The sequence below is a fragment of the Myotis davidii genome, unplaced genomic scaffold (assembly GCF_000327345.1).
Source record: "Myotis davidii unplaced genomic scaffold, ASM32734v1 scaffold534, whole genome shotgun sequence".
Taxonomy (NCBI): Eukaryota; Metazoa; Chordata; class Mammalia; order Chiroptera; family Vespertilionidae; genus Myotis; species Myotis davidii.
This window is the reverse complement of record NW_006286678.1, coordinates 6,803,667-6,828,475: the sequence shown is the minus strand read 5'-3', so window position 1 is coordinate 6,828,475 and position 24,809 is coordinate 6,803,667. Positions and strand designations below refer to the sequence as shown.

The 24,809-nt window shown below is 50.7% G+C and overlaps 1 protein-coding gene across 1 annotated transcript; it reads right to left on the bottom strand.

Moving 5' to 3' along the window:
• Positions 1-3,232: 3,232 nt before the first annotated feature.
• AQP7 (aquaporin 7) lies at positions 3,233-17,031 on the bottom strand. The gene is made up of 8 exons (XM_006758585.2): positions 16,938-17,031; positions 15,833-15,879; positions 13,272-13,389; positions 5,694-5,817; positions 5,153-5,290; positions 4,823-4,941; positions 4,400-4,617; positions 3,233-4,023 (listed from the first exon to the last, which is right to left on the bottom strand). The coding sequence occupies exons 2-8, from the start codon at positions 15,856-15,858 to the stop codon at positions 3,741-3,743; spliced, it is 1,026 nt and encodes a 341-aa protein (XP_006758648.1). The 5' UTR covers positions 15,859-15,879; positions 16,938-17,031; the 3' UTR covers positions 3,233-3,740.
• Positions 17,032-24,809: the final 7,778 nt, after the last annotated feature.

Genomic DNA, 24,809 nt, shown 5'->3' with positions numbered 1-24,809 from the left:
TCTCCTCCAGGGACCTCCCTCGCCCTCTACCCTAAGCCTTGGTCTCGTCTCTCCTCTAGGCCTGGCCTCAGTTTATCCTATCCCTCCTCTTTGACCTCATCTTCTTTCACCCGCCCCCCCCCTCCCCATGCCAGCAGCGGCCCCTCCACGTTCCCACCTCAGAACCTTAGCACAGCCTCTTTCCTCAGCCTGGCGTGCTCTTCCTCTGTGTCCATATGGCTCACTTCCTTGCACCTTCAGGTTTTACTCAGAGTCACCTCAGTGAGGCCTGTCTTTACACCCACACACTTCCTATCCCCCTTTCCTGCTTTTCCTTCTAACACTTTTGCACAGAATATCAGCTCTGATGAGAACAAGGACTTTTGTGAATCTTCTTTGTGCCTGTATCCTCAGCACTGCAATGGTGTCCGGCAGGCTGTAGGCTTTCAGCCAACATCTGCCAAGGGAATGAAAGGGGTCTGTGCTCTGCTGAAGTGCCTGTGATGGGTCGGGCTCATCTAGCTTGACATTGGGATCAGAATCTGCAGGATGTTATGGCAACAGGCCTAGAGCAGGTCTGTGGCAGTGTAGTGGACAGTAGGCAGGGGTTCTGGAGGGGCCCACTGGCTGCCTTGGCTCTGAGACCATCTCCCAGGGACATAAAGATGCTAGAAGGCTGAAGTAGTCAGTGAGGGACAAAGGAGGGTAACAACCAGAACCCTGGGACCCATATATGCCTCTCCTACCTGTGACTGAGGCCTTATGGTTATGCTGCTCTGAACCATCAGGAATTAGAAAGGCCACTCTCCTCGTGTTCACAGAGCCACTGAGGTTCAGAGAGGAGAAGAGAGGCTTACCCGGGGTCACAGGGGGAAGCAGCTGGCTGGGACTTCCAGCTGTGGGCCTTCCCTGTGACCCCCAGGCCTGTTCCCTGGTTAAGCTCTCCACTCTGGGATATCAGACATACCTCTCTCCTTTCTCCCTGGGTCCCCTATAATCTTCCCACCACCTATTCTCATGCTATGGCCATTTTTCACCTTTTAAAATATATGAAACCCATGTAGGTGTATATATCAGCTATATATTAAGAAGCACAATCATCTAACCCATAAATTTTTCCCAACTCCAAAAACTAGAAAATTATTAATAGCTTCCACCACCCCTGTGCTCCTCCCCATCTCATCTCCCATTTCTATAATCCTATATCCCTGGAAGAACCAACCCCCCCACCCCCCCCACCCCCCGCTTTTTTAAAGTAGTTTTATCATGTGTTTGCTCAAAGAATATGTTACTTTTGCATGTTTGTCAACAGTCTAACTGGTGTCATACTGTATGCAGTCTACTGCATTGCTTTTTATGCCTCCAAAATATTTCCTTGTTGCAGGTAGCTATTGTGCCTTAGTTTTTATTTATGTATCAAACCTGTTGTATGTGACTGTACTGCAATGTACATATCTATTCCCATGTAGATGGACATTTGGATTGTTTCCAGTGCCCCCTGACCATCCACTCTGTGCCCCCTTTCAGCCACATCTCCTGAGGTGCCCACTGAACACCTCACAGCCTCCTCCTGGCTGTGCTCCTAAGATCCTGCTCACTGACCCTTTCACTCTCCCATGGCCCCAGCTATATCCACACACCCACAACTTTTTCAATCTCATTCTTCAACTCTTTCGAACTCCAGACTATACAAAAGACATAATTGTTTATTGAGCACTTACTATGTGCCAAGCACTATTCTCAGCATTATATATGTTTTATTCCATTGAATATCCACAGCAATGCAAATGTAGGTAATAATAACATTACAAAAACAAAACAAAAACCGAGTCCCAGAGAGGTTGAGTAACTTGCCCAAGACTACACATTTCTTGCCCTTCAAGTCCCATAGGCAACTCACGCTCAACATGTCCACCATATAACTTGTCATCTTCCTTTCTCAACCAGTTCCCCTCCCATGCTCTGCTCTCAGTAGAGACATCTCCAGTGTCACAGGCCCAAGCCAGAAACTGAAAGTAAGACCTGACTCCTGCCTTGTCCTCACCCACTCCTCCATCCAGTGCCAGCCCAAGTCCTAGTTATTGAGCAAAACCCTTCTCACCCACCAGCACTGACCTATGAGGTGCGCTGCTGCGCCTCTTGGATTATTGCCTTTCACCATACTCGCTTGCAGGCCCCAATATCTCCCTTTTCCACCACCCTGCACACAGCAGCTCAGGAGGACTTTCTAAATCTCTTCTCTCCATGTCCCCGCCTCCAGAAGAAAGCCCAGCCTCCTCTGCCCCCTGTCCCCTCAATCTGTAAAGTGCAGCAGCCAACCCCTGAAAGTATAGCCCCCACCCCCAATTCTGCAGTACCTCCTCTGAGAAGCCATCCTTGGCCTCAGCTTTGAGGCCAGACTGTGAGCCCTCTATGCGCCTCACAGTCTCCATGTAGCCCCCTCTCCACAACTTAGCTCTTGACTCCTGTCCCCATTAGACTGTGTTTCTCAAAGGCAAAGACCCAGCCTCCTCCACTCAAGGCCTGCACACAGGAGGTACTCAATAATTGCTGAAAGGATAAACACACAAGCAATGGTAGGAACCATGGATAATGCTGCCTTCTGAATCCCAGAAAGTAGGATGATTCCTGTCTGGCCCTAGAGTTGGTGTCTCCTGGCTGCCCTACCTCCATCCAACCTCTGGGCCTATCCTCTTGAACTCCATGAGGCCTTTTCCTGTCTCTACACCTTTTAGAAAGATTTGCCTCTCTGCATCTTCTTTTCTAGCTCTGGAGTTTCTTAACGTGGGACAGCTCTGACACCAGGAATAAGGAAGAGGAGTCTAACCCCTTACATACTTTCCGTCTATCTACATCAAGCATTTTCAAGGGTGGGGGGTAATTTTGCCCCCAAGAGAGAGAAAATGGATTATTGGAAGGGGTAAATGAAAAAGTTTACTATTTCTGTATAAAGCACAGGCATACGTAAAATACACAGATATACAGTATCCTAGTATCTATGGTATTAAAATATCATGTAATGTGGGATGTGGGGGTCTAACCCTGGTTGATGTGTCTCAGTTGGTTGGGCATCATCCTGTGTTCCAAAAGGTTGCCAGTTCAATTCCTGGTCAGAGCACATGCCTGGGTTTCAACTCAATCCCTGGTAGGGGGTGTGCAGGAGGCAGCCAATCAATGTTCCATTCTCACATCGATATTTTTCTTTCTCTCTCTAGAATTCAATTTAAAAAAATCTTTAAAATATAAATATATATATATTGCTTGTGAAGTAGGGCAATAATGACAAAAAAAAAAAAAAAGTAGAGAAACTCTGACCTACATCATGCCTGGGCTTTGTCTAATCTGGTGCAAGGACTGGCCAAAACTGAGGAAGAGTCTTGATCCTATCTCAGGGAAGCTCAGGATAGCAGCTCAGGGTATCCCCAGAACTGACTGCCCACTAGCTAGCTGTTGGTCTTTCCCCAAGCCATCCCTTTCCTATCCTATGCCTGAAAGTCCACTGTTCTGTGTCTGGCATCTTTTGATCTTCTGTTCTTCCTGTGGCCTTTCCCCATTCTCCCCCAGGGGGCGCCGCAGCTCCCAGGACTGGAAGAAGTTGGAGGCCTCTTGGGTCCATCCTCTAGCTTTGGGCTATGGCATAACCCTAGAGTTCCTGGAAGAACCAGGAGGGAAACCTAACCATAGGAGGCACCCAGGAAGCAAGGGTGCCACTGTGGGGCAAGGCTTTATTGTGGTGGGAATGGGGTCACAAATAATCTTACTTAGAATTGCTGTACTTGGATGTTGTCACTTAAGGGTGAGACAGGCTGGACTGGAGTTCTGTTGTCGAGGGACACGGAGACAGAGGCAAGGGAGGCGTTCACAGTGTGGTGAGGCATGGTCTTGGGCAATACAGGTGTTTGGTGGTCTTCATACTCCACAGGATTCTCCAGTATCTGGGGCTCCCGTGGGATAGTAAAGCCAATGAAGACCACGTAGATGATGCCACCTAAGTAGGCACCGAGGACCGGTGCCACCACTGGCACCCACCACCAGTTCTTATCCCTGCAGGCAAGAGGCAGAGGCCTGGTGAGGGGGCCGATACCCGAGACAGCAGCTGCATCCACCTCATGCCGAGACGGGGTAGGCCTGAGAGTAGAGGAGTGACCCCCATCCTAACCCAGGAGTCACCCCTGAGCCTGAGACACTGGTCAGCTGTCCCTGATTCATGGACAGGGGCTGATCTGGGGCAGGAGTTACATTCAGTCCAGAAGCAGGATCTGCATCCGTGCTCATCAGAGGGATGGTCGGGACCCACTCCTGCCTCCCCAGACCACCTGGCAGCTCTGCAGGACTCCTGTGCTGTCCCTCATATCACCTCCACCCCTCCACATGCAGGAAACCCACAGAAAACGAAGGAGTGGGCTGGGCAGGGCAGTACCTGAAGACCTCTGTGCCCCAACCGGCAATAAAGGTGAAGAAGCGGGGAGGCAGGTCCCGGGATGGATTGATGGCATATCCTGTGTTCATGCCCAGAGACACTCCAATGACGACAATAAGGATGCCAATCACCACGGCCTGTGTCCCTGGCAGGGCTGGGTTGTTACGTTTGTCCGTGATGGCAAGGAGACATAGCTGGAGTATCCCCGTAACGAATACCTGTGGAGCAGATGCCATAGCAGCCACCCAGGCCCCCTAGCCAAACCAGGGCCTCAACAGTGCTCCCAGGCTGAACCCCCTGGCAGAGATATATCTTATACAGTTCCCATCAGAGTTCTTATCCCTCTATGGCGGGGGGCTGCCTGCCGGCCCCTTCCTGAGGTGGGGAGGGCCTGTGGAGGGACAACCACCCTGAACCACTGACCTCATCCAGGAAGCCCCTCCACAATGTCATGTACTCAGGAAGGTAGGTGGCAAAAATGTTAGCAGTGGCTACAGGGCCAGTCACTGTCAGATTTCCGCCCGAGTAGTTCATAATGGCTGCTGTGGAGACGAATTAGAGTGTGAAACTTCCCCTAGTTCAATCAACCCCACTGTAGTCGCAGAAGTAAGGTGGGAGGCAGGGGTTGGGAGCATCTCCAGGGCTTTTCTCTCCCAGACCTTTTCATAGGCCAGGACACTGAGATCAGCTCTGCCCTTAACTCAGAGGAGGAGGCTGCGGCCAGAAGTGGACAACCCAGGACAGGACACTCACCGTAGAAGATGCCATAGATGCTGGCAGCAGCCAAGAAGGAACCCACGAACTGACCCAGGACATACACAGGAAACTTCTTCCAGGACAAGTGGCCTAGTGCACAGTTGGTGAAGGTCACCGCTGCGTTCATGTGGGCGCCTGTGGGGTGGGCAAGTGTGTCGGGAGAGTGAGAGCAGATGCAACAACAGTAACAATATTGAGAGCCCCAACAATAATAATGAGGCAAGCATTTATGCAGTGCACTCTCACTTAATTCTCACAAGGACCCGGGGCAGAGACCACTATCTCCATTTGATCATTAAGGAACGCGAGGAGTGAAGAAATTAAATAGCTTGGCTAAGTTGACCCAGCCTGTAAAACTGGTGGGTCAAGGAGGCTCTTGGAGAGTCTGGGTGAGAAGGGGGCTTCGGGTATTCTCCCTCCCAGTGGGCAGTGGGGTGAGGCGCTGGATGACTGGGAGAAGGGGATGCTGGAGGTGGGCAGGAAGAACCTGCAGGGGATCCCTGGCCTTGACAGTCGGGCAGGGCCCAGGCTCACTCACCAGAGACTTTCCCTGCCACGTGCACTCCAATGGCGACTCCGAAGCCAAAACCCAAGTTGACACCGAGGAAGCTCCCAAAATTTTCTCCTAGAACCATATGGGCCACGGAGCCAAGGCCAAACACCTGCGAGGGAGGGCCTCTGAGAGGACTGCCTTCCCAGAAGCCCCAACCTCAGAGGCGGGCTCAGAGCTCAGTTCAGGCTCCTCACCCTTGTGCCCTGGGCCTCCCCAAATCGCCCTGGGAGACCCTCTGCCATGCCCTTTTCCTCCGGAGACTTCCCTCCTCATGACCTCTCCCTACTCGTCCCTGTCAGGGCCTCTAAGACCTGACCAGTGAGAGCTGGGTGGGAGTGTAAAAGGAGCCCAAGTGGGATAGTGGAGACAGAGGCTCTTATGGACACATCCAGACCCCTAGACCCCAAGCCCACCTGAAGTTCAGGGGATGGCAGGGCCTCGAGGTGGACCTGGCTGCCGTGGATTGAACCTCAGAACATCTCACACTTCAAGCCTAGCCTGAAGGAAGATTCTTCAAGGGATCTCCAAACTTCATGCCTGGGCTCTGCCATGGCCCCCACCCACATCAGCCCTGGGAGCCAATGGGATTCTGACTCGCACCCTTAGCAACATTTCCATTGCCCTCATGTGTAATTCCTGAACTTCCAGCTCTTACCCATCCCTACCTGCTGGATCTCCTCAGGTGACACCCCCAGGGACCCGCTTTGCAGGGAGAATAGAGGCCTGAAGCTAGGCCCTCACCACCTACAGCCACCCATCTGAATCTATATCTGCCTATCTCTTCAGCTCTCAAACCTGCATCCAGCCTCTCCCTTCCTCTGCAGAGGCCTCCCTCTTGCCTGTATCGTCCACCCTCCCCTTCACTGGCTCCCACAGACTCATGTCTCTTCCTTTCTAAAAGTAATCCTTCCCACCTCAGCCCAGCCTTCCTGTCCACCCGTGGACACCTCTCCCCCTCCTGTCAGGCTCCAGGAAAGAACCCACCGGCTGGCTCCTTTATTCCCTTGCTCTCCCTCCTCAATCTGGCTTCTGCTTCCACATCTCACCAAGACTACAGCTCTCTCAGAGGGCTCCAGCCCTCTGGTTTCCCAAAGGTCCCTTCAGACATTGTCTTACTTGACTCTGCTGACTTTGACTCTCTTAACCACTCTGCTCCTGGAAAGTCCCTCCTCTCAGCCTCCATGACATGTCCCCCTCATGGTTTTCCTCCTCCCTCCCTCTCTACAGTTCCTTCCCACATCCTTTTTCCTTCATCTGCTCCATGAGTGTAGATGATCCCAGGGCTTCCTCCCTGGCCCCTTTCATGTCTCGCCCCAGGCACTCTTCTTGAGTCTTCTTACCAGGTCTATGGCTCCAGCTATGCCTACTGCACTAAAATTCCCAAAACCTGCCCCTGGGAGCCCGATCCCTGTTTCCCGATACCCGCTGGAAGTCTGGGTGTTCCACAGGCATCTTGGACTCTCTGTTGAAAGCTCACCATCTCAGAAAATATGATCCTCATCCTATGTTCCCCATTTCAGTTGGCCAAACCAGAAACTTGGATGTCACAAGTGAGAGCTTTCTCTCCCTCCTCCCCCACACCCACTCACTTCTGTTTACATTCTTCCCAGGTCTTTTTCAGCCGCCTCGCACCCAGAGTGACCTTCCTAACACAGAGGTCTGGTCGTGTCTGCCCCTCATTTAAACATTCACTGGCACCCCTTCATTTCTAGGATAAAGTCCAAGCCCAGTAGGCCTCCATCCAAGACTCTTTGTAATTTCTGCCTCTCAGTTTCATATCTGCTCCAGTGTTCTCTATGTTCAGCAGTAGTATTACCACTAAGTAATAATGACCACTTACTGAAAATTTGCTATGTGCCAGGCACCGGTAAACGTTACATCTCTTGCTTCCTTTAACCCTCACACCAACATACGCATGAGGTACTATTAATCTCCCCATTTGACAGATGGACAATTCAAGGCTTAGAGAAGTTGAGTGACTTGGCCAAAGTACACAGTCTGCATGTAGTAAGCCAGAATTTGAATCTCAGGCAGTCACCTATGCCAGACAGCCTCAAACCAAACAACCACACTGCTCCCTGCACACCTCTGTGTTTTTCCATATGTTATTCCCTCTGTCTGGAATACCTGATCCTAGATCCTGACAAAATGATAGTCTACTTTAAGGCCACACTCAGCACCTTTGAAAAGTCCATGTGTTTTGGACATGTTGACTCTGAGGAACCTCTAGATGTCCAGATTGCTGGAAGTCACAGTCTGGATTTGTATCATCCAATGTGATGGCCACCAGCCACATGTGGCTATGATGTGCTTGGAATGTGGCTAGTCCCAACTGAGAGCTGCTTTAAGTGTAAAGTACAAATTCATCAAAGACTTAGTAGGAAAAGGAGAATGTAGAATCTTATTAATAGTTGTATATTGACTGCATGTTGAACTGGTAATATTTTGGCTCTATGGATTAAATCTATTAAAATTCATTTCACTTTTTATCTTTTTAAAACATTTAAAATTACATATATGGCTCATATTGGAAGGCAGCTATGCTCACCACTATACCACCAACGCCTTCATATATGGCTCATATTGTATTTCCCTTTGATAGTTCTAGAGTTTTTGAAAAAGATAACCTGGAGAACTGTGGACATGAGGACTACTTCTGAAGCCATCAGGGAGGACGAAAGCAGGAGAGAGGACGCAGAGTGAGAAAACATCTGAGGGCTGAGCCTGGAGGGCATTAGAAATGCTCGCTGGAGCAGGTGTTGAAATGAAAGAAGAACAAAGAGAGTGTGTCCTGGACATCAGGGAGAAGCAGAGTTCCCAAGAAGGGTGTGGTCCACACAGTCCGGTGCAACCTTTGGGACAAGTGCATGAAGGCCTAGAAGGCCTCCCTTTGGATGTGACAATCAGAGGTCATTCATAATGTGATGAGCACTGTATCATCAGGCCATGGGGACAGAAGCCAGGTCTTAGAGGCTGAGAGGTGAGTAGGTAGCGAGGAGGAGTTGAAGGGCTCCAGTGTAGACCTCCCTTTGTGAACCTGCCTGAGAAGGGAGTGAGAATGTGATAAATGAGGGGGCTCATGGGATGAAGGGTTCTGTGTTGTGCTGTTTTAAGTAGAGAGACTTTGGTATGTTAAGATCGAGAGAGGGAGAGGCTGGAGATGAAGGAGAGAGAAAAGGGACGGGGTAAAGTATCTCAGTAGACTGTGGGATGGGACTGACAGGATTGAAGGAGGGGCCCTGCCTGAGTGGAGGGGGAGAAATGTGGATACACAGGTAGGTGTGTTCTGGTGGTGAGAAGGACAGGTGGGTAAGGAGCCAGACACAGAAGCCCACCTGATGGTTTTCTCTTTGAAGCTGGAGGCCAAGCCATTTGCTGATTTAAAAACAGGCAGTCCAACCAGCGTGGCTCAGTGGTTGAGTGTGGACCTATGAACCAGTGAGTCATGGTTCAATTCCCCGCCTGGGTTGTGGACTTGATCCCCACTGTGGGCCATGCCGGAGGCAGCCAATCGATGATTCTCTGTCATCATTGATTTTTCTATCTTTCTCTCTGAAATCAATAAAAGTATATCTTTAAAAAGAAAAAATAATAATAAAATAAAAAACAGGCAGAGTACAGAGCAGCTTTGGGAAGTCTGAGGAAAAGTGAAATAGCCTGGATAGAGTAGGGCAGAGGCAGTGAGCAGGGCCCACGGGGTTCCTCAAGAGCCCTAGGACAGGTGCAGAGGGGCCCAGAAGTGGGCCAGCTTAGGGCCAAGGGTAGGATGAGGCAGGAAATGACAGGAACAGATGGGCTGTGGGAGTGGGGAGTGAGGTCAGGACAGACTGACAGGTTTGGAAGGTGTCGGGAAGTGTAGGGAGTGGAGCCAGCATGGAAGGTAGAAGACCAAGGGTCCTTTATTTCCAAGAAGGAGCTCAGAACCATTTGCTAAAAATAATGAATGAGCAAATAAACCCCACCTGGTCTCCTGTGTCATGGTTGCTAAGTGGCAGCCATGGGCTTAATCCAGCCGTGGGCAAACTACAGCCCACAGAGCCGAAAGAGCGGAGGGTTTTCTTGCTCTCCCCTCCGCTCCTTCACCAGCAGCAGTGTTAACATGTATTAGTTCACACAAACACTCCATCCATGCTTTTTTTCCGGCCCTCCGGTCCAGTTTAAGAACCCATTGTGGCCCTGGAGTCAAAAAGTTTGCCCACCCCTGGAATCCATCCAACACACATGCTTGGTTTCAATAACTTAGTTTTGACAATCAGAAGTTTCAGCTTCTCTTGAGGAATCAGAAGCCCAAGTAACGCAAACCTACGTTCCACCCTGCACGGCAACAGTCAGCTGGAGCAGTGGCAGCTGCATCCTTGCACAGGTCGACACTCTGCAGTCAGGCCCCCTCCACTCTGAGTTGCTCTCTCTGGCCCCTGGAATGAGTAAGTTTGCACCCCTGCCCTATGGTCCAGTTCACGTCTACAGCTGGTTTTTCAGATCCCTGATGGCCCACCTCCTCCCTTCCTGGTCAGTAAATGTGGCCAAGTCCTTCCAACAGTCAGAAGACCAGCCTCGAGGACAACACTCTCATAGATGGCAGAGAGGAATTGAGTAGAACAGCCCATTTCCCTCATCCTGGACACAGTAAATGGAGCCCAAGGTCACACTTGTTTTTCTCGCAAAACCTTTACCCTGATGATTCACCGAACTTCCTATCAATTTGGCACAGGCCCAACAAATAACAATAACACAATGCTTAAACCTCCCAAAGTTCTTTGACATGTGTTACTTCTTTTAATTCTCACAGCAAATCTGAATGGCAAATGTTTCTGCTCCCACTCTACCGATGGGGAAAAACAAGGCTCCGAGTGAGGTCTTGGACTATGTGGAGCCTAAAAGCGAGGGCCTTATCTCAGCTCGGGGCTAGTTAACAAACCAGGGTGTTAGAAATCCTGCCATCACTAAACAGACACAGAGCATAGAGGTTAAGGGTCAAGACCATGATAGACTAGACTGGATTTAATTTTACCTTAAAATGTGACTTGAGGCAAGTACAGTCTCACGGAATCTCAGTTTCCCCCTCTGAGAAGTGGGGGTAATTTCTCAGAGCGGGGAACTCTGAGGATTGGGAAGGTATTGCACGTAAGGGGCTTAGTTTAGAATCAGTGCCTGGCATGCAATAGGTGCTCAATAATAATCTCCAAAAAAGGAAGAGAAATGCAGACATGGGCAGGCATCAATGGGTGGTGCCTTTTTCTCTAAGAGATTTCCAAGGAAGCACCCTCCTGCCTCCAGGGTTCCAAGGTTTAATAGTCCTCATGGGACTGGAATGTTTTGTCATAAATGAATTACTTTGCCCTGGTTTAAGGCAGGACAGAATCCAGTGCTGTCCTCGTAGCTCAGGAGCCAAGCAGGAAGGTGAGTAGTGGGGGAGGGAGAGAGTGGAAGGCAGGGAGGAGAAAGCCGCTTAGAGCACTTGTCATAATGACCAGACACCAACACAGGGTCCTACATGTGAACCGGGTGTTGGGCTCTTGGTCTTCCTCACACAAGTCTGCCAGCTCAATGTTAGTTTCATGTTTACTAACGAGGAAGCTGGAGTGTGAACAGTTAAGATACTTATGAAAGATCACACAAGGAGAAGGTAGCAGAGCCAGAATTCAAACCCATCTCCAAAGCCCACGAAGGCCCCATTCAGCACATTTTATGATTGAGAAGGCACACTCGGAGGCACAGAGAGATCTGCTCCAGGTGGATCTCAGTGGCAGGATAAGAACCCAGACATCCAGAGTCCCATGGGCTCCGTAAGTCCCATCATCTCCTATCCTGTGGCGCGCGCGCACACACACACAGACTCACACACACTGTTACACTCATATTCACATATACTCACACAGTTACACTCATATTCACGTGCACACACACACACGCATGCACGCAGTTACACTCATATTCATGTGCCCACGCACACGCGCGCACACACACACAGACTCACACACACTGTTATACTCATATTCACATATACTCACACACACAGTTACACTCATTCACGTGCACACACACACACTCAGGCACACACTGTCTCACACACCCTGCCTCTCTTCCTACTTCCTCTGGCGTGCTCCTGGCTGCCTTTACTTTTTTTCCCAGAGGCTGCCCCTTCTTTTCATGGACCTGGGTTCTCCCTAAGATGCAGACAAGCATGGCTATAGGTCAGGGGCAGAGGCTGGCTGGGGAAGGTGGCAGAGCTGAAGCAGGGGAGGAGGGAGTTTCCAAGAAAGAGCACCTCCTGGTTGAGGTCTCGTTTCTGTCCTATCACCCACTAAAAGAGCCCTTGCCAGGTCCCCAGTGACTTCTATGTTGTCAAACCGCATGGACCCTGGTCAGTTCTCACCTTCTCTGTCTGCTGACCACTCCCTCCTGTGGGCCCCCCACACTCCCATCACCAGTCACACCCACTTTCTCCTTCCACCTCTCTGGCCGATACTTCCCAGGCCCCTTTGTGTGCCATTCTTCATTCTCTCTCCTCAGCGTACTGTCTCTTCATATACACTCTCACTGAACAGTTTTTTAACGACCTCCCATACTCTGATGAACTCTAACTCCATACTTCCGGCCCAAGCTTCTGTCATGAGCTCCAGGCCTCTATAACCAGCCACCTCCTAGATTTCTTCCCAGGCACCTCACCTGATCATGTCCAAACTGACTTTACCTCTCGCCCTGTGCTGGGCCCAGGGCTCAGAATGGCCCCCTTGGCACTTACCCCACATCTATGGCTTAAAAAACCTCCTTGATCCCACCTTCTACAACTACCTGCCTCAAACATGTGCTTTCTTCTCTATCCCTGGACCATTTGCCATTCTTTGTCTTAGGTCTTTGCAACAGTCTCTTAACTGGTCCCCCTCACTTCACTCTGCCTTGCCCATTCTGTTGAGACTCCACACTACCCCCAGAATTTCCTTCTAAAAATCCAAATCTGACCACATCATTCCCTTGCTTGAAGACCTTCAGTGTCTCCCCTTTGCCCTCAGTATTAATTCTCAAAACCTGACACTTGCCTTGGCCTGTGTGCTCAGTGGTTAGAGCATTGGCCTGCACACTAAAGGGTCGCAGGTTCAATTCCTGGTTAAGGGCACATAACTCACATCAATGTTTCTCTCTCTCTCTCTCTCCCCCCTCCTCTCTCCCTCCTACTCTCTCTAAAAATCAATGGGAAAAAATATCCTCGGGTGAGTATTAACAAAAAAGAAAAAACCTGACACTCAACATTCTCTCCAATCTCTTTCCTCTTGATGTCCCTTCTCCCCACTTCCAGTCATGCCCCCTGACACTCCCAGCCCATAATTTTGTTCTGCCTCCACAAAGTACGATCCCTTTCTCTCCCCAAAGGACGGTGATAAAGGCAGAGCTTTCTCCTTACTTTCCTATGCTTCCCCATCAGGCTCCTAGATCCGAGACGGGAATGGGCAATGTGACCCAGGAGGCCAGCAATGGGAGGGTCATGGATTGCCCTCACTGAGCCCCAGCCTCGTGAAGTCTTGGGTTCGTGCCCCTTCCTCAGAACCCCATCATGACACTCACCATCATGACAAATGTGCTCATGAGCTCGGCCAGGAATTCTCGCACCATCTCCTTCTGCAGTATTGCTTGCATCCTTATTACCACGGGCGACGGGATCATCTTGGCCTTGCAGGTGGACCTGAAGCAGCAGCCCAAACTCATAAGCAGAAGTGAGACTCAAGTACACTTGCTACCTACCCATCAGCCCATTAACTCACGGCTGAGTTAATGGGTAACCCAGTGGACTGTCCACACACACACACACGCGCACACACACACCTCCTGTTGCTCCGGGCTGCTGAGACAGCTGGGATCAAAGACACCTGAGTGCCACGGGGACATGGAGCGGGACTGGGGGCAGATAATCAGGTCATGCCCCTTCTTCTTTCCAGTAGGGACTGCACCAGTGGGAAGACCGCACCAACAAGGCCACTTGGCAGAGGGGCAGTTGGGGATCTGATTGATGCAATTTGTGGTGCCAAGGAGCCCCGGGCAAGAAGCAAGTGGAAGGGAGCAGGGAGGAAGGTGGAACTCAGTTGTCTGTCTGTCTGCCTGCCTGTAGGAACCAGGTACCTGAGGACACAGGCAAGACATCAGGCAGTACCTGACAATTGAAAGGCATTCTGCACGCAGCACAGGGTGAGACAAAGTCTGCTCCCAGGCTCTATAAACAGCACTGGGGCTTGAAATGTGCACCAGGTTCTGCCAAAGATGAGGGGGTTTGCAAAGTGCACCCGCTCAAAACCAGGTGAGTGAGTGAACAAATGAGAGAAAGGGAGAGAGGAAAGAAGGATCTTACTCCTTGATGTATTCTCAGTGCCTAGCACAGTGCCAGACACATAGGTGTTCCAATATATATATAGTAGGATGGATAAAAACTGGGGAATTCATCTGTCTTTCCATTAGATCCCCAGAACTTTCTGCAGTGCCTGGCCCATGGTAGATGCTTGATAAATATTTATTTAATAAACTCATGATTGGGTGGATAGAGGAAAAAGTGAGTTATAGGCCCTATCGTCTATTGGGGGGGGGGGGGGATAGAGCTTGAGTTTGGAGGAGATGGGGTGCAGAGGCTAAAGAGGAGAAAGAGGGGTGGAGATAACTCTAAGTGTGGCCTTTGGTGCAGGTTAAGACTGGTGACACTCCCTGTTGACTGCCTGAAGCTGACGCTAGGCACTTACTACCTTGCTCTGCTTGGGCTAGCAACATCACCCCCCAACACCCCAGGCCTCCGAAATTTCCCCAGCCTCACAGCAGCAAAGAGTAAGCAGAGGGAGTGAGAAATGTGAACCAGGCATGGACACACCACCTTTTGCTTTTCTGGCGGGGCCCCCCATGTTCATTGCTCACCCACCTCAGTCCTTGCTCTGTCCTTATCCCAGGAAAACAAACCCAGGCCTGCGCATTGGAGGGATATAGAGTTGCCTGGATGATCCATTGGCTCCCATCCAACTCCAGCTCCCATGCATCACCATGTATGGTCGGTCACCTTGCCCCCATGACTGGCCTCCTTGGCCCCGAAGAAGAGCCTATGAGCAGCCTGAGGCAGTCAGGGACCCAGACAGTCCTGGGAAGGTGCCACAGAGGCAGAGGAGAGGTGGAGAGAGCAGGAAGTATGTCCTACGGGGAAAGATAGAGCGAGGAAAAGGGGGTGGGGTGTGATTTTAAATAGAGCAGAGTGAACCTCATTGAGAATGTGGCATTTGAGCCCTGGCTAGGTAGTTCAGTTAGATGCAGAAGTAGGGAATCTTTTTTCTGCCAAGGGCCATTTGAATATTTATAACATCATCCATGAGCCATGCAAAATTATCACCTTAAAAATTAGCCTGCTGTATTTGGTCCAACATTTAACTCACCCCTAATGCCTTGGCAGGGCCAGACCAAATGATTTCGCAGGCCTTATATGGCTCAAGGGCCAGAGGTTCCCTACCTCTGAGTTAGAGCATCATCCTGATACACCAAGATTGCAGGTTTGATCCCCAGTCGGGGCACAGACAAGAATCAACCAATGAGCGCATAAATAAGTGGCACAACAAATCAATCTCCTCTCTCTAAATAAATAAATAAATAAATAAATAAATAAATAAGATGTGGCATTTGAGCAAAGACAGAGGTAACTATGGGAAGAGTAATTCAGGCAAAGGAACAGTCACTGAAGGACGGAGGTAAGGAAGGAAGCTCCAATGTGGCTGGAGTGGGCAGAGTTGGGCTGGGGTAGGGGAGGTCAGAGAGGAAACAGACTAGGGAGGTAGGGCCTTGGCCATTGCAAGGACTTTGGCCTCTATTTCACCCCGAAGGAACCTGAGCCCAAGAGGGTGAGAGGTAGTGAGTTTAGTTCAGTTGAGCACCACCACTGACCAACCCTTGGACCCTTACCCAGGTCTTTCTGAGCTTCCCTTCACCCCAGGGCCCAGCCTGTGCTTCACTATAGACACAGGTGGGAGAGGCCCTTTCTCTGGGCCCCATGCTACTGAGGGCATCAGCTGGCATGAGGGAGAGGCTTAGGGTGGGGCAGAGAGGGCACTGGGTGCACTGGGGGTGGGAGATGGGGGGCTGGTATAAGGGAATGAGTGAGTGCTTACCGCTTCTTCTTGTCCGCTTGAGTCATGCTGGCAGAGAGATTTAGATACTGTGGAAGCAGAGAGAGGTCACTAGGGCTTGGGGGTGCAGAACTTGGCCCCACGTTTTCATCAGACCTCAGCCTCCAGGAGAAGCCACAGGACCAGTTGCTACTGGTTCCAACCCCTCAACCCAGCCAACCTGGCAGGGAGTAGGCATGCGGCTGGCTGTGCTTCAGCCAATGGGAAGAGGTCCTGGAGTCCTACCCCCCTACCATGCTGTCCTCAGGACCCTAACCTCTGGACCAGGCCCTTCAGAGCTCCTCTGACCTTCCCAGGTCTGAGACACGCTTTGGACAGTGGGGATGACCACAGACTCCCCTCAGTGGCTCCACCCTCACACGTGCGGCTATTATTGCCTTGAGTCTAACCTCAAGCCCTCTGGCTGCTGACTTCAACTGTGACTTTCCAGGGCCTCTTCCTTACACACACATATGCACACAGGATGAGCTTCTAAAAATTCATTTAGTCCATACGCCCCTCAGAGCAAGGTTTGTCCTTCTCACCATTCCTGGAAATTCCTTATATTCCCACTTTCCTTGGAAATGGCAGCACGAATATAACTCTTGAGGTTCCCCACCCCCCTTGTTCTCTAGCCCAATTCCCTCTCGCTGCAGCTCCGTCACCACCCTAGCCTGACTGCAGAACCCCTTGAGCCCCAGCCCCAGCCTCTCAGGAGGAGAGACAGCTCCAGCAACGCCAGCAATAACCCATCTCTCTGATCCTCATCCCTCCTGCTTCAATCCAATGTTGCTGGTCTCCACTCTCTCCTGGCCCCACCCCCTCACCCTGCTGACAGCCCAGCGCCACACGTCCTCCCAATCTGCTCCACCACTGATCCTCCCAGCATTCAATTTACAGGTAAGGAAACAAGCCCAGAGAGAGTGTCATGCAGCAACTCAGGACTAAACCAGAACAGACAACCAGGCTTTCACCTCCCAGCTGGGGTTTCTTCCCCTGATGCTCACATGGTCACCTCTTCCCCATGTGGTTCCCAGGGAATGGCATTCCCAGGCCTGGGTCCCGAAGAGGCCCCCTTGTCCCAGCCCTGCCCTGGAGTCAGACTCACGCTGCTGAAATGGCTTCTTTCTCAGCGTCCACTTGGGGCCTTCTCAGTTACAGCAGGTCTCAGTCATGTTTCTCCATGACTGTCCCAAGCTCTGGCTGCTCCCTCAGCTGGGGCTCCGTTGTCCTTGTGTCCCTTGTCTAGGGCCCGCCCCTCAGCCCTCTTGGGGCGACTCCAAGTGCTGCTCTGCTCTGCTCTTCTCCTCCAGAGGAGAGGTCAGTGGAACAGGGGTTTGGCCCGTACCACTTGAGCCAAGTCCAGATGAACTGCCCAGAATAGCATCACTTCTGCCAGCAGTGCCAAGGAAACCACGTTCTGAGACAGCCATTGTGAGGTCAGAGATGGAGCCCAGGGTGGGCGCTGGGCCTCACGGTCCCAGAGGAAGGACCTGTCCTCCAAGCCAAGTGTCCAGCCCAGAGCCAGGGGAAGCCCTCCCAGGCCCCAGGCCCCAGGCCCCAGGCCCAGGGGAGGCTCCAGAGGCTCCTGCACGTCTGGCTGTGGGGAGAGTTGTGCAGAATGTGGATTGGAATGTTCTGAAGATCAACAACCAGGTGGAGAGGTTCGGGCGAGACCCTGGGACAGTCCTCAGGGAGCCCCTATTCTGAAAGAGGAATGGGGGACGCAGGACCTGGACTTACCCAGTCTGAAGGAAAGGAGGACATATGAGCCCTATTTGCAGGAAAGCCCCAGTCTGAGCGGGGAGGGAGAAAGCCAAGCCCGGTCCTCTGGCGGTCCCTAATCTGGAGTGGGAGAGAAGAAGCCTGGGCCTCAGCCTCTGGGAGCCCCCATCTAAGCAGGCTGGGACACCTAGGCCCTGTGCTCGGAAACGCTTCCCTTGGGGATAGCAAGTGAGGCCCCTGTGGGGGAACCAAAGCTGACCAGAGTATGGAGCTCCGACCCAGGGCTGCAGGAGCTCAGTGACTAAGGTGGGGACCCACTGCCTTCTAAAAGGACTTGTGGAGCTGGAGCATCGCTGGGCCTCCAAGGATGAGGCAATTCGGGATTTAAACAGGTGACCCAGTGCTGAGACAAACGGGAGTGGTTGCTGGTCTGCAAATTGTAAGGAGACCCGTGAAGTGGACTGGTAGGTGGGAGACAGTAAGTCCAGGGAACTCCTTGTGGGGAGGCAGTGTAAGAGCCGGAATAGGACTGTCCTCTAGAGGGGGCCAGTAGACCAGGCCAGGTCTGGAACCTGGGCTGCCTAGGTCCCCATCCCAACTTGTCCTGCAGGTCATGCTTCAGGGAGAGGCCGGGGTCAGCTGCCGTCTGAATCAGAAGTCATCCTTAGGAATGAACTCTTTCATTACCCCCCCGCCCCCCGCACCCCACACACACATACACACACACACTTTGAGGCTCTGCCCCTCACCTCTGCAGTCTCAAGTGGGCTCAGGATGCTGTCCTTCCTGGGACAGGAGAATGTACCCTGGACATGGGGGACACCTGCCTTTACTCCTTTCTTGTGTGTGCTTTTGGGATGAGGGTGAGGTAAGGTGAAGGTAGCAACAGCCCATCAAGTCAAAAACTAATTTGGTTGAAAATGAATTGGTAAAATGAGTATGCTACGGGGCAATTTTTGCAAACTTTGATATTTCTTTAGGCATTTAGTCCCTCTTTCAGAAATTGTTTAGTTTTCTTGTTCTAACTGTGTCTGCAATACACTATTTTTACTAGCAAAAGGTTGGAAATAACCCCATGCTCATTTATTTCTCATGACACCAAAAATCTTACAATGTGAACTGGTGAGTGGTGACATTCATGTTCAACCTAATTGAAAATTTAAATACTTATGAACACATAGCCAAGCAAGTGGAGCAGATATAATTGTCTATCATTGAAGTGGAAAATTTTTTTAAATTGAAAACAAATTTGAAAATCTCAGATTCTTTTATTTATTGTCTAAAATAATAAAAGAATAAAACCTATATAAAGTTTTTGTACAGTACTTTTTTCATTGAAAACATTTATTCAGAATAGCTTTTCATGCCAATAGGCCCACATCCACATCATGCATGTGTCTGTACAGCACAGAATTTTAAATGTGTCCAACTCTTCTCTCTCATGAACAGCATGGGACAGACACAAGTGGTTGAAACGCAATAAGGAGTGAACATGCAAATAGAAATTTTTTTAAATGAGAGTGAAAGAAAACACCCAAAGATGCCAAAAATTCTCTGATCTCCAAAATGCCCCCAAAAGTGTTGATGTGTAAAAAGCTAATCATTTTAGCTAATTATTTGTTTCAACCAACATGCCACTTGATTAACTTACTTATCATGTAAACTACTTGCAATCAAATTGTCTTAGACTTGGGGTTTTTCTGACTCTTTAGAGCAGTGGTTCTCAACCTTCTGGCCCTTTAAATACAGTTCCTCATGTTGTGACCCAACCATAAAATTATTTTCATTGCTACTTCATAACTGTAATGTTGCTACTGTTATGAATTATAATGTAAATATCTGATATGCAGATGGTCTTAGGCGACCGCTGTGAAAGGGTTGTTCGACCGCCAAAGGGGTCGCGACCCACAGGTTGAGAACCGCTGCTTTAGAGCCCTGGGATCCTTTGTACACCTGAGCAGTCCATCGCATCACTCAGTAAGAAAGGAGCTGCTCTGGCTGCAGAGCAGGCCTGGGGGTGGGAGCACAGTACAGGTCCCTCCAGGTGAAATCACTTGAAGTTGTGAGATTATCTATCTATCTATCTATCTTTATCTCTCTCTAATATACATTTTTATTGATTTTAGAGAAGAAGGGAGAGGGAGAGAAAGATAGAAACATCAACGATGAGCCCTAACCGGCTTGGTTCAGTGGATAGAGTGTTGGCCTGCAGACTGAAAGGTCCCAGGTTCGATTCTGGTCAAGGGCATGTACCTTGGTTGCGGGCACATCCCCAGTAGGGGGTGTGCAGGAGGCAGTTGATCCATGTTTCTCTCTCATTGATGTTTCTCTCTATCCTGCTCCCCTTTCTCTGTAAAAAATCAATAAAATATCTTTTTTTAAAAAAAGAAAGAAACATCAATGATGAAAGAGAATCATTGGTCAGCTGCCTACTGGGGATCAAGCCAGCAACCGGGCATGTGCCCTAACTAGGAATCAACACTCAACCACTGAGCCACACCAGCTGGGTGAAGTTCTGAGATTCTCATTTTCCTCAAAAAGAAAACATCCTTAAGCTTCACCTAGGTAAGTGTTCCCTTTCAAACTCATTTTTCAGGTAGAAAATTGAGATTCAGAGCAAGGTAACAACTTGCCCAAGATCACCCAGAACCAGAACGTCTAGATCAGAACTCTGCCCCTTCCCTAGTAGGCGAACTGGGGGTTACGGGGCTAGTCCGGGGCAGGGTTGAGGGAGGACAGCACAGGCAGACCCAGGGTGGTCTTTAACCCTGACATTGCAATAACCATACCCCCAGCCCCAGCTCTTATCCTTCCTTCTCAGTCATGCCTGGACCTCCAGGACAATGTGGACAAAGACTAGAGCAGACAAGGTCAGGAGGCACAGCCACTTGCCAAAGGGCACACATCCTGTAAGTCAAAAAACCAGAATTCAAACCCAGGCCTGCTCCACTCTAAAGCTAATGTCAGACGGCCTGATGTGGCATCAGAAACCAGGCATAGAGTCCAGGCTGTCACTTTCTAGTATGAGCTGGAGCTATCAGGGAAGGCTTCCTGGAGGAGGGAGCCTCATTGACAAAGTTGGGAGATGATAGTGAAGGAATAGGCATGTATAAAAAGCATGTGTATCTTTGTATATGTCTGTGTGTGAGCATGTGTGTGAATGGGCAAGTTTGTGTGTGCATGTGCATATCTCTATCTGGTCTTGCATGTGAAAATTACTTTCTATGTTCTCTCTCTCTCTCTCTCTCTCTCTCTCTCTCTCTCTCTCTCTCTGTCTCTCTCTCTCTCTCACACACACACACAGGGCTCTAAAGCAGTGGTTCTCTCTCTCTCTCTCTCTCTCTCTCACACACACACACACATACACACACACGCGCGCGCGCGCGCGCGCGCGCGCGCGCGCGCGCGCGCGCGCGCGCGCGCGCGCGCGCGCGCGCGCGCGCGCGCGCGCGCGCGCGCACGAAGTGGTGCACACATGAGTATGAGCCCATTCCACTGGGTTAATATTTTCCTGCCTGCGTCAGCACAGTCCCAGTCAGTGGGCAGCTCACTGCAGGAACGTGCCCTATCTGATCTGGTCAGCTGCTACGGGCCTAGAACAGGGGGGGTTGCGGTGGGCAGAAAGCCCATCTCAGCAACCCCAGGGCGAGCTACTCTCTCTCTACTCTCCTGCTCAGCCTGAGGAAGCAGGCAGGCCCAGTGGCAGCGAAGCCCCAGTGTGATTCTATTGCCCAGCCTCCCCACCCACACTGGGGGATCCCCAAGTGGAGAAGCCTCCCTTCTTCCCTCAGAATAGACAAGGCCAGAGGCTCCCCAAGGTACTTCTTCGCTCCCTTATTTTTGCCCTGATCCCAAGGCCTCTCCAAACACAGATGTTCCACTGAGGATGAACGGCGTAGAGACCGAGAGGAAATGGTCACAGGGTGTCCCCCTTAGCAGAGGAGCAGGCCATCCTGTGGGGTTTTATTTACAGCTTTTCAAGAACACAGTGATTACACTAAGGGCCTGCCGAGAGGTCTGTGTGGGCAGGGACTGGGCACGAGCACCACAGGCACTGAGCCTCAGCGAGGAAGGCTCAGTGAAACACGGGGACCTGCGTACAGCCTCCTGGGTATAGCCTCCTGGTTCCTGGGCCTCGCCCAGTGCCAATGGGAGTCCTCCCACACTCCCACCGGTCCTTGGGATGCAGGCTGCATCAGACCGGGGTAGGCAGACAGACACAGTCTCTTCCGCTCTGGGCACAGCCCAAGATCCAGGGAGAGTCAAACCAGATGTCCTAGCTCCTAGCCCATCTTGAGATGCCCTAATACGTCTTAGTAGAGGAGAGACAAGGATGGAGTCTAGAGGGTGGACCACGACACACATCTGCTACCTGCACCCCCAGTTGCTCCCCACAGTGCACACTTAGAGGCTTCCTGCCTCCCTCAGGCTCCATGTCTGGGCAGCTTTCTCCCTACCCTAAGGCCACTTCTGACTTTCATAGCCCATGCCGCTTTCGCTTCTTGGGCGGCCTCCTCCTTTAAAAGATTAAGTAAACGTAATATTTTATGCCCTGACCAGGTAGCTCAGTTGGTTAGAGCAGCATCCTGATACACCAAGGTTGTGGGTTCGATCTCCAGTCAGGGCATATACAAAAATCAACCAATGAATGCATGAATAGTAGAACAACACATCAATGTTTCTCTCTCTCTCTACTTTCCTCTTTCTCTAAAATTTTTAAAAATTCAAAAAAAATTATATTGCACAACTGTGTTGATACAAAGATGAATAAATTAATATTGTATATTAAAACATTTTTTCAACCTACAAGTTCATTTTTTTCTTATTTTAAAACAAAACATTTTTGGTGGGCTTTTAAATAGAAATCTTCGTGGGCACTGTGCCTGGAGAAGTCGGCCCTGCACATCCCCGATATCCTTTCCGACCGCACAAATGCTGCCATCTCCCCAGTCTATTGCCAGCCCAGGTCTCGCCCCACTGCTCCAGACCCAGCAGCCTCTCTCGTTCTCTCTCTCGTATGCCTAATGGGCATATCTGCCTTCACCTGCTCCAACCCAACCTCATCTAAACGTCTCCCAAATCTGTTCCACTCTGGTTTCATCAACCTTTTTTCTTTTTTTATGAAGTGCTTAAAAACAAATTCCAGCCATTATGTCATTTCACTTCTACATTCTTCAATATCCATCTCTAATATGAACATTTTCTTGCATAATCACAATGCCATTCACACCTAACAAAAATGAACCATTCCATGGAAATATCAAGTACCCACGATTGTTTCAAAATATCTTTTTAAATTAATTTGTTAGTTTGCTTGAGCCAGGATCCCAACAAAATCACACTTTACTTGGGTTAAGTGCTCTCAAACGCTTTCTCCCTCTTACTCATGTCACTGGCTTGTTGAATAAATGTGGTTCTAGAGGAAGTCCATTTTCTAGATTGGCCTGTTTGCTTCCTTGTGGTGTCATTTAACTTTTCCTCCATCTCCTCTATTTCTCAGAATGTACAGGAAGTTAGCTCTAATAGTGCGATTTTAGTTAGGTTCTATTTGTGGGGGATGGGAGGAATCCTTTGTGAATAGCGCTGTGTGCTTCCTCTTGCACCCCATTCAGAGGCACATAGTGTCTAGTTGCCCCGTGTTTAGTGATGCTGGCCAATCCGTGGGCTCACAGGGCGGCGGCCTGATCCTCCCATTGTCAAGGTTCTCCATCAGCTAGTCACCTTCCAGTTTCATCCTTTGATTTTTGCCGTAATCAATTTCAAAATTCTTCCACACTAAAGAATTTCCAAGGAGAAGCTCTGAACAGCAATCTCTTAACCCACAGAGAAGAAAGGTCTAACAGTAACGGAGTCTCTGGTACCCGCTTAGTCAGAGTGGAGAGGGGAGTCAGGGTCAGGGATGCTTCACGAGAAGATGGGAAGAGTGAGGTGGTGGCGGAAGGAGCAATGGGAAGCCCAGGGACCTCCTGGCCAGGAGCCTGAGTCTGGGGCTGGTTTGAAGTTTGGCTGGGGCAGGGGCGCTCCCCCATCCAGGTGGCGAGCTGTGTGGTTCATAGTTCAGACTTTGGAGCCAGGCAATCTGAACTTGAATCCAGTTCAGCCTCTTAATTGGCTTGGGTAACTTTGAGCAAGATATTTAACTGGGTGTCTTCATCTGTAAGATGCAGACACTGATCCTGACCTCCCAGGGCTGTTGGGAGAACGGACTGAGTCAGAGACGATGCCTGAGGAAGGGAACCCCACTCCCAACCCCTCTTGCCCTGACTGACTCTTGCCTGACACCAGGGCCAAGTAGAAGGGCTGGCGGAGGCGGGGCGGGGATATCGCTCTCTCTTTCCACAGACAGTACGACCAAAGCCCACAGACTTCCACCCAGATCTCAAGCCGCTCCAGCTGGGTATGTCTGGTCTCCCAGCTCTTCCCGTTGCAGACTGCTCACTCAGCGCTCGGGTCTTGACACCCTGGTCGCCTCCTTGGGTCTGGGGGTGAGCATAGCCACCTGCCATCGCCCGCTCAGTCAACAAGCTCACCCGGTGGCTGGGGGACTCGGTGTGACAGGGCCTTGGGCAGGCAGCCTCCTGGGGATGGCCTGGCCTGGATAGCACCCGGTGAACAAACAGCACAGGCACAGTAACTGCATGCGAGGCCCCTGCCCTGCGCGGAGACAGGTAGGTTGTCAGGGCGGGCGACTATGCATGTGGGTGGGATGGAGTGGGGTTTCTGCACTCATGGCTCCAAGACCCTGAGCCCTGGAGCGAACAGCCGGGTGGGGCAGAGAGCCGGGGCTCCTCCCTCCTGCTCTTGTTCCAGCCTGTTTGCTCCTGCCCTGACTGCTCCTGCACAGCCCTGGCCCCAGTTAGCTTCTCACTTGCTTCCCGAAGCAGCTGAGGCAACCCAGCCTAGGTCTTCCATCAGGTGGGATGGGGGAATTGAAATACTCGACCTCACAATCACATCCTTTTTAACAGCACTCGTTAGACTGGGCACTAGCGCCCCCTGTTGGCGGTCTAACCTGACTCCTTTGGCCACGAGTCCCTTCCTCCAACTCCACTCAAGGGACTGGCAGGATTAGCCTTAGCCCCTGGGTCCTGCTCTGAGGGGAGACACCAGCCCAGTCCACACACCTTCATTGTGGTTTCCAAGTTTTCTTTTCCACATCACTTGTGCTTCCTTTCTTGTTTTGTTGACTTTGGTGCTGTCTGTTTACTCTGACTAAGCCTATACAGCCTGGGGTTGAAAACTCGGAACTTGGAGA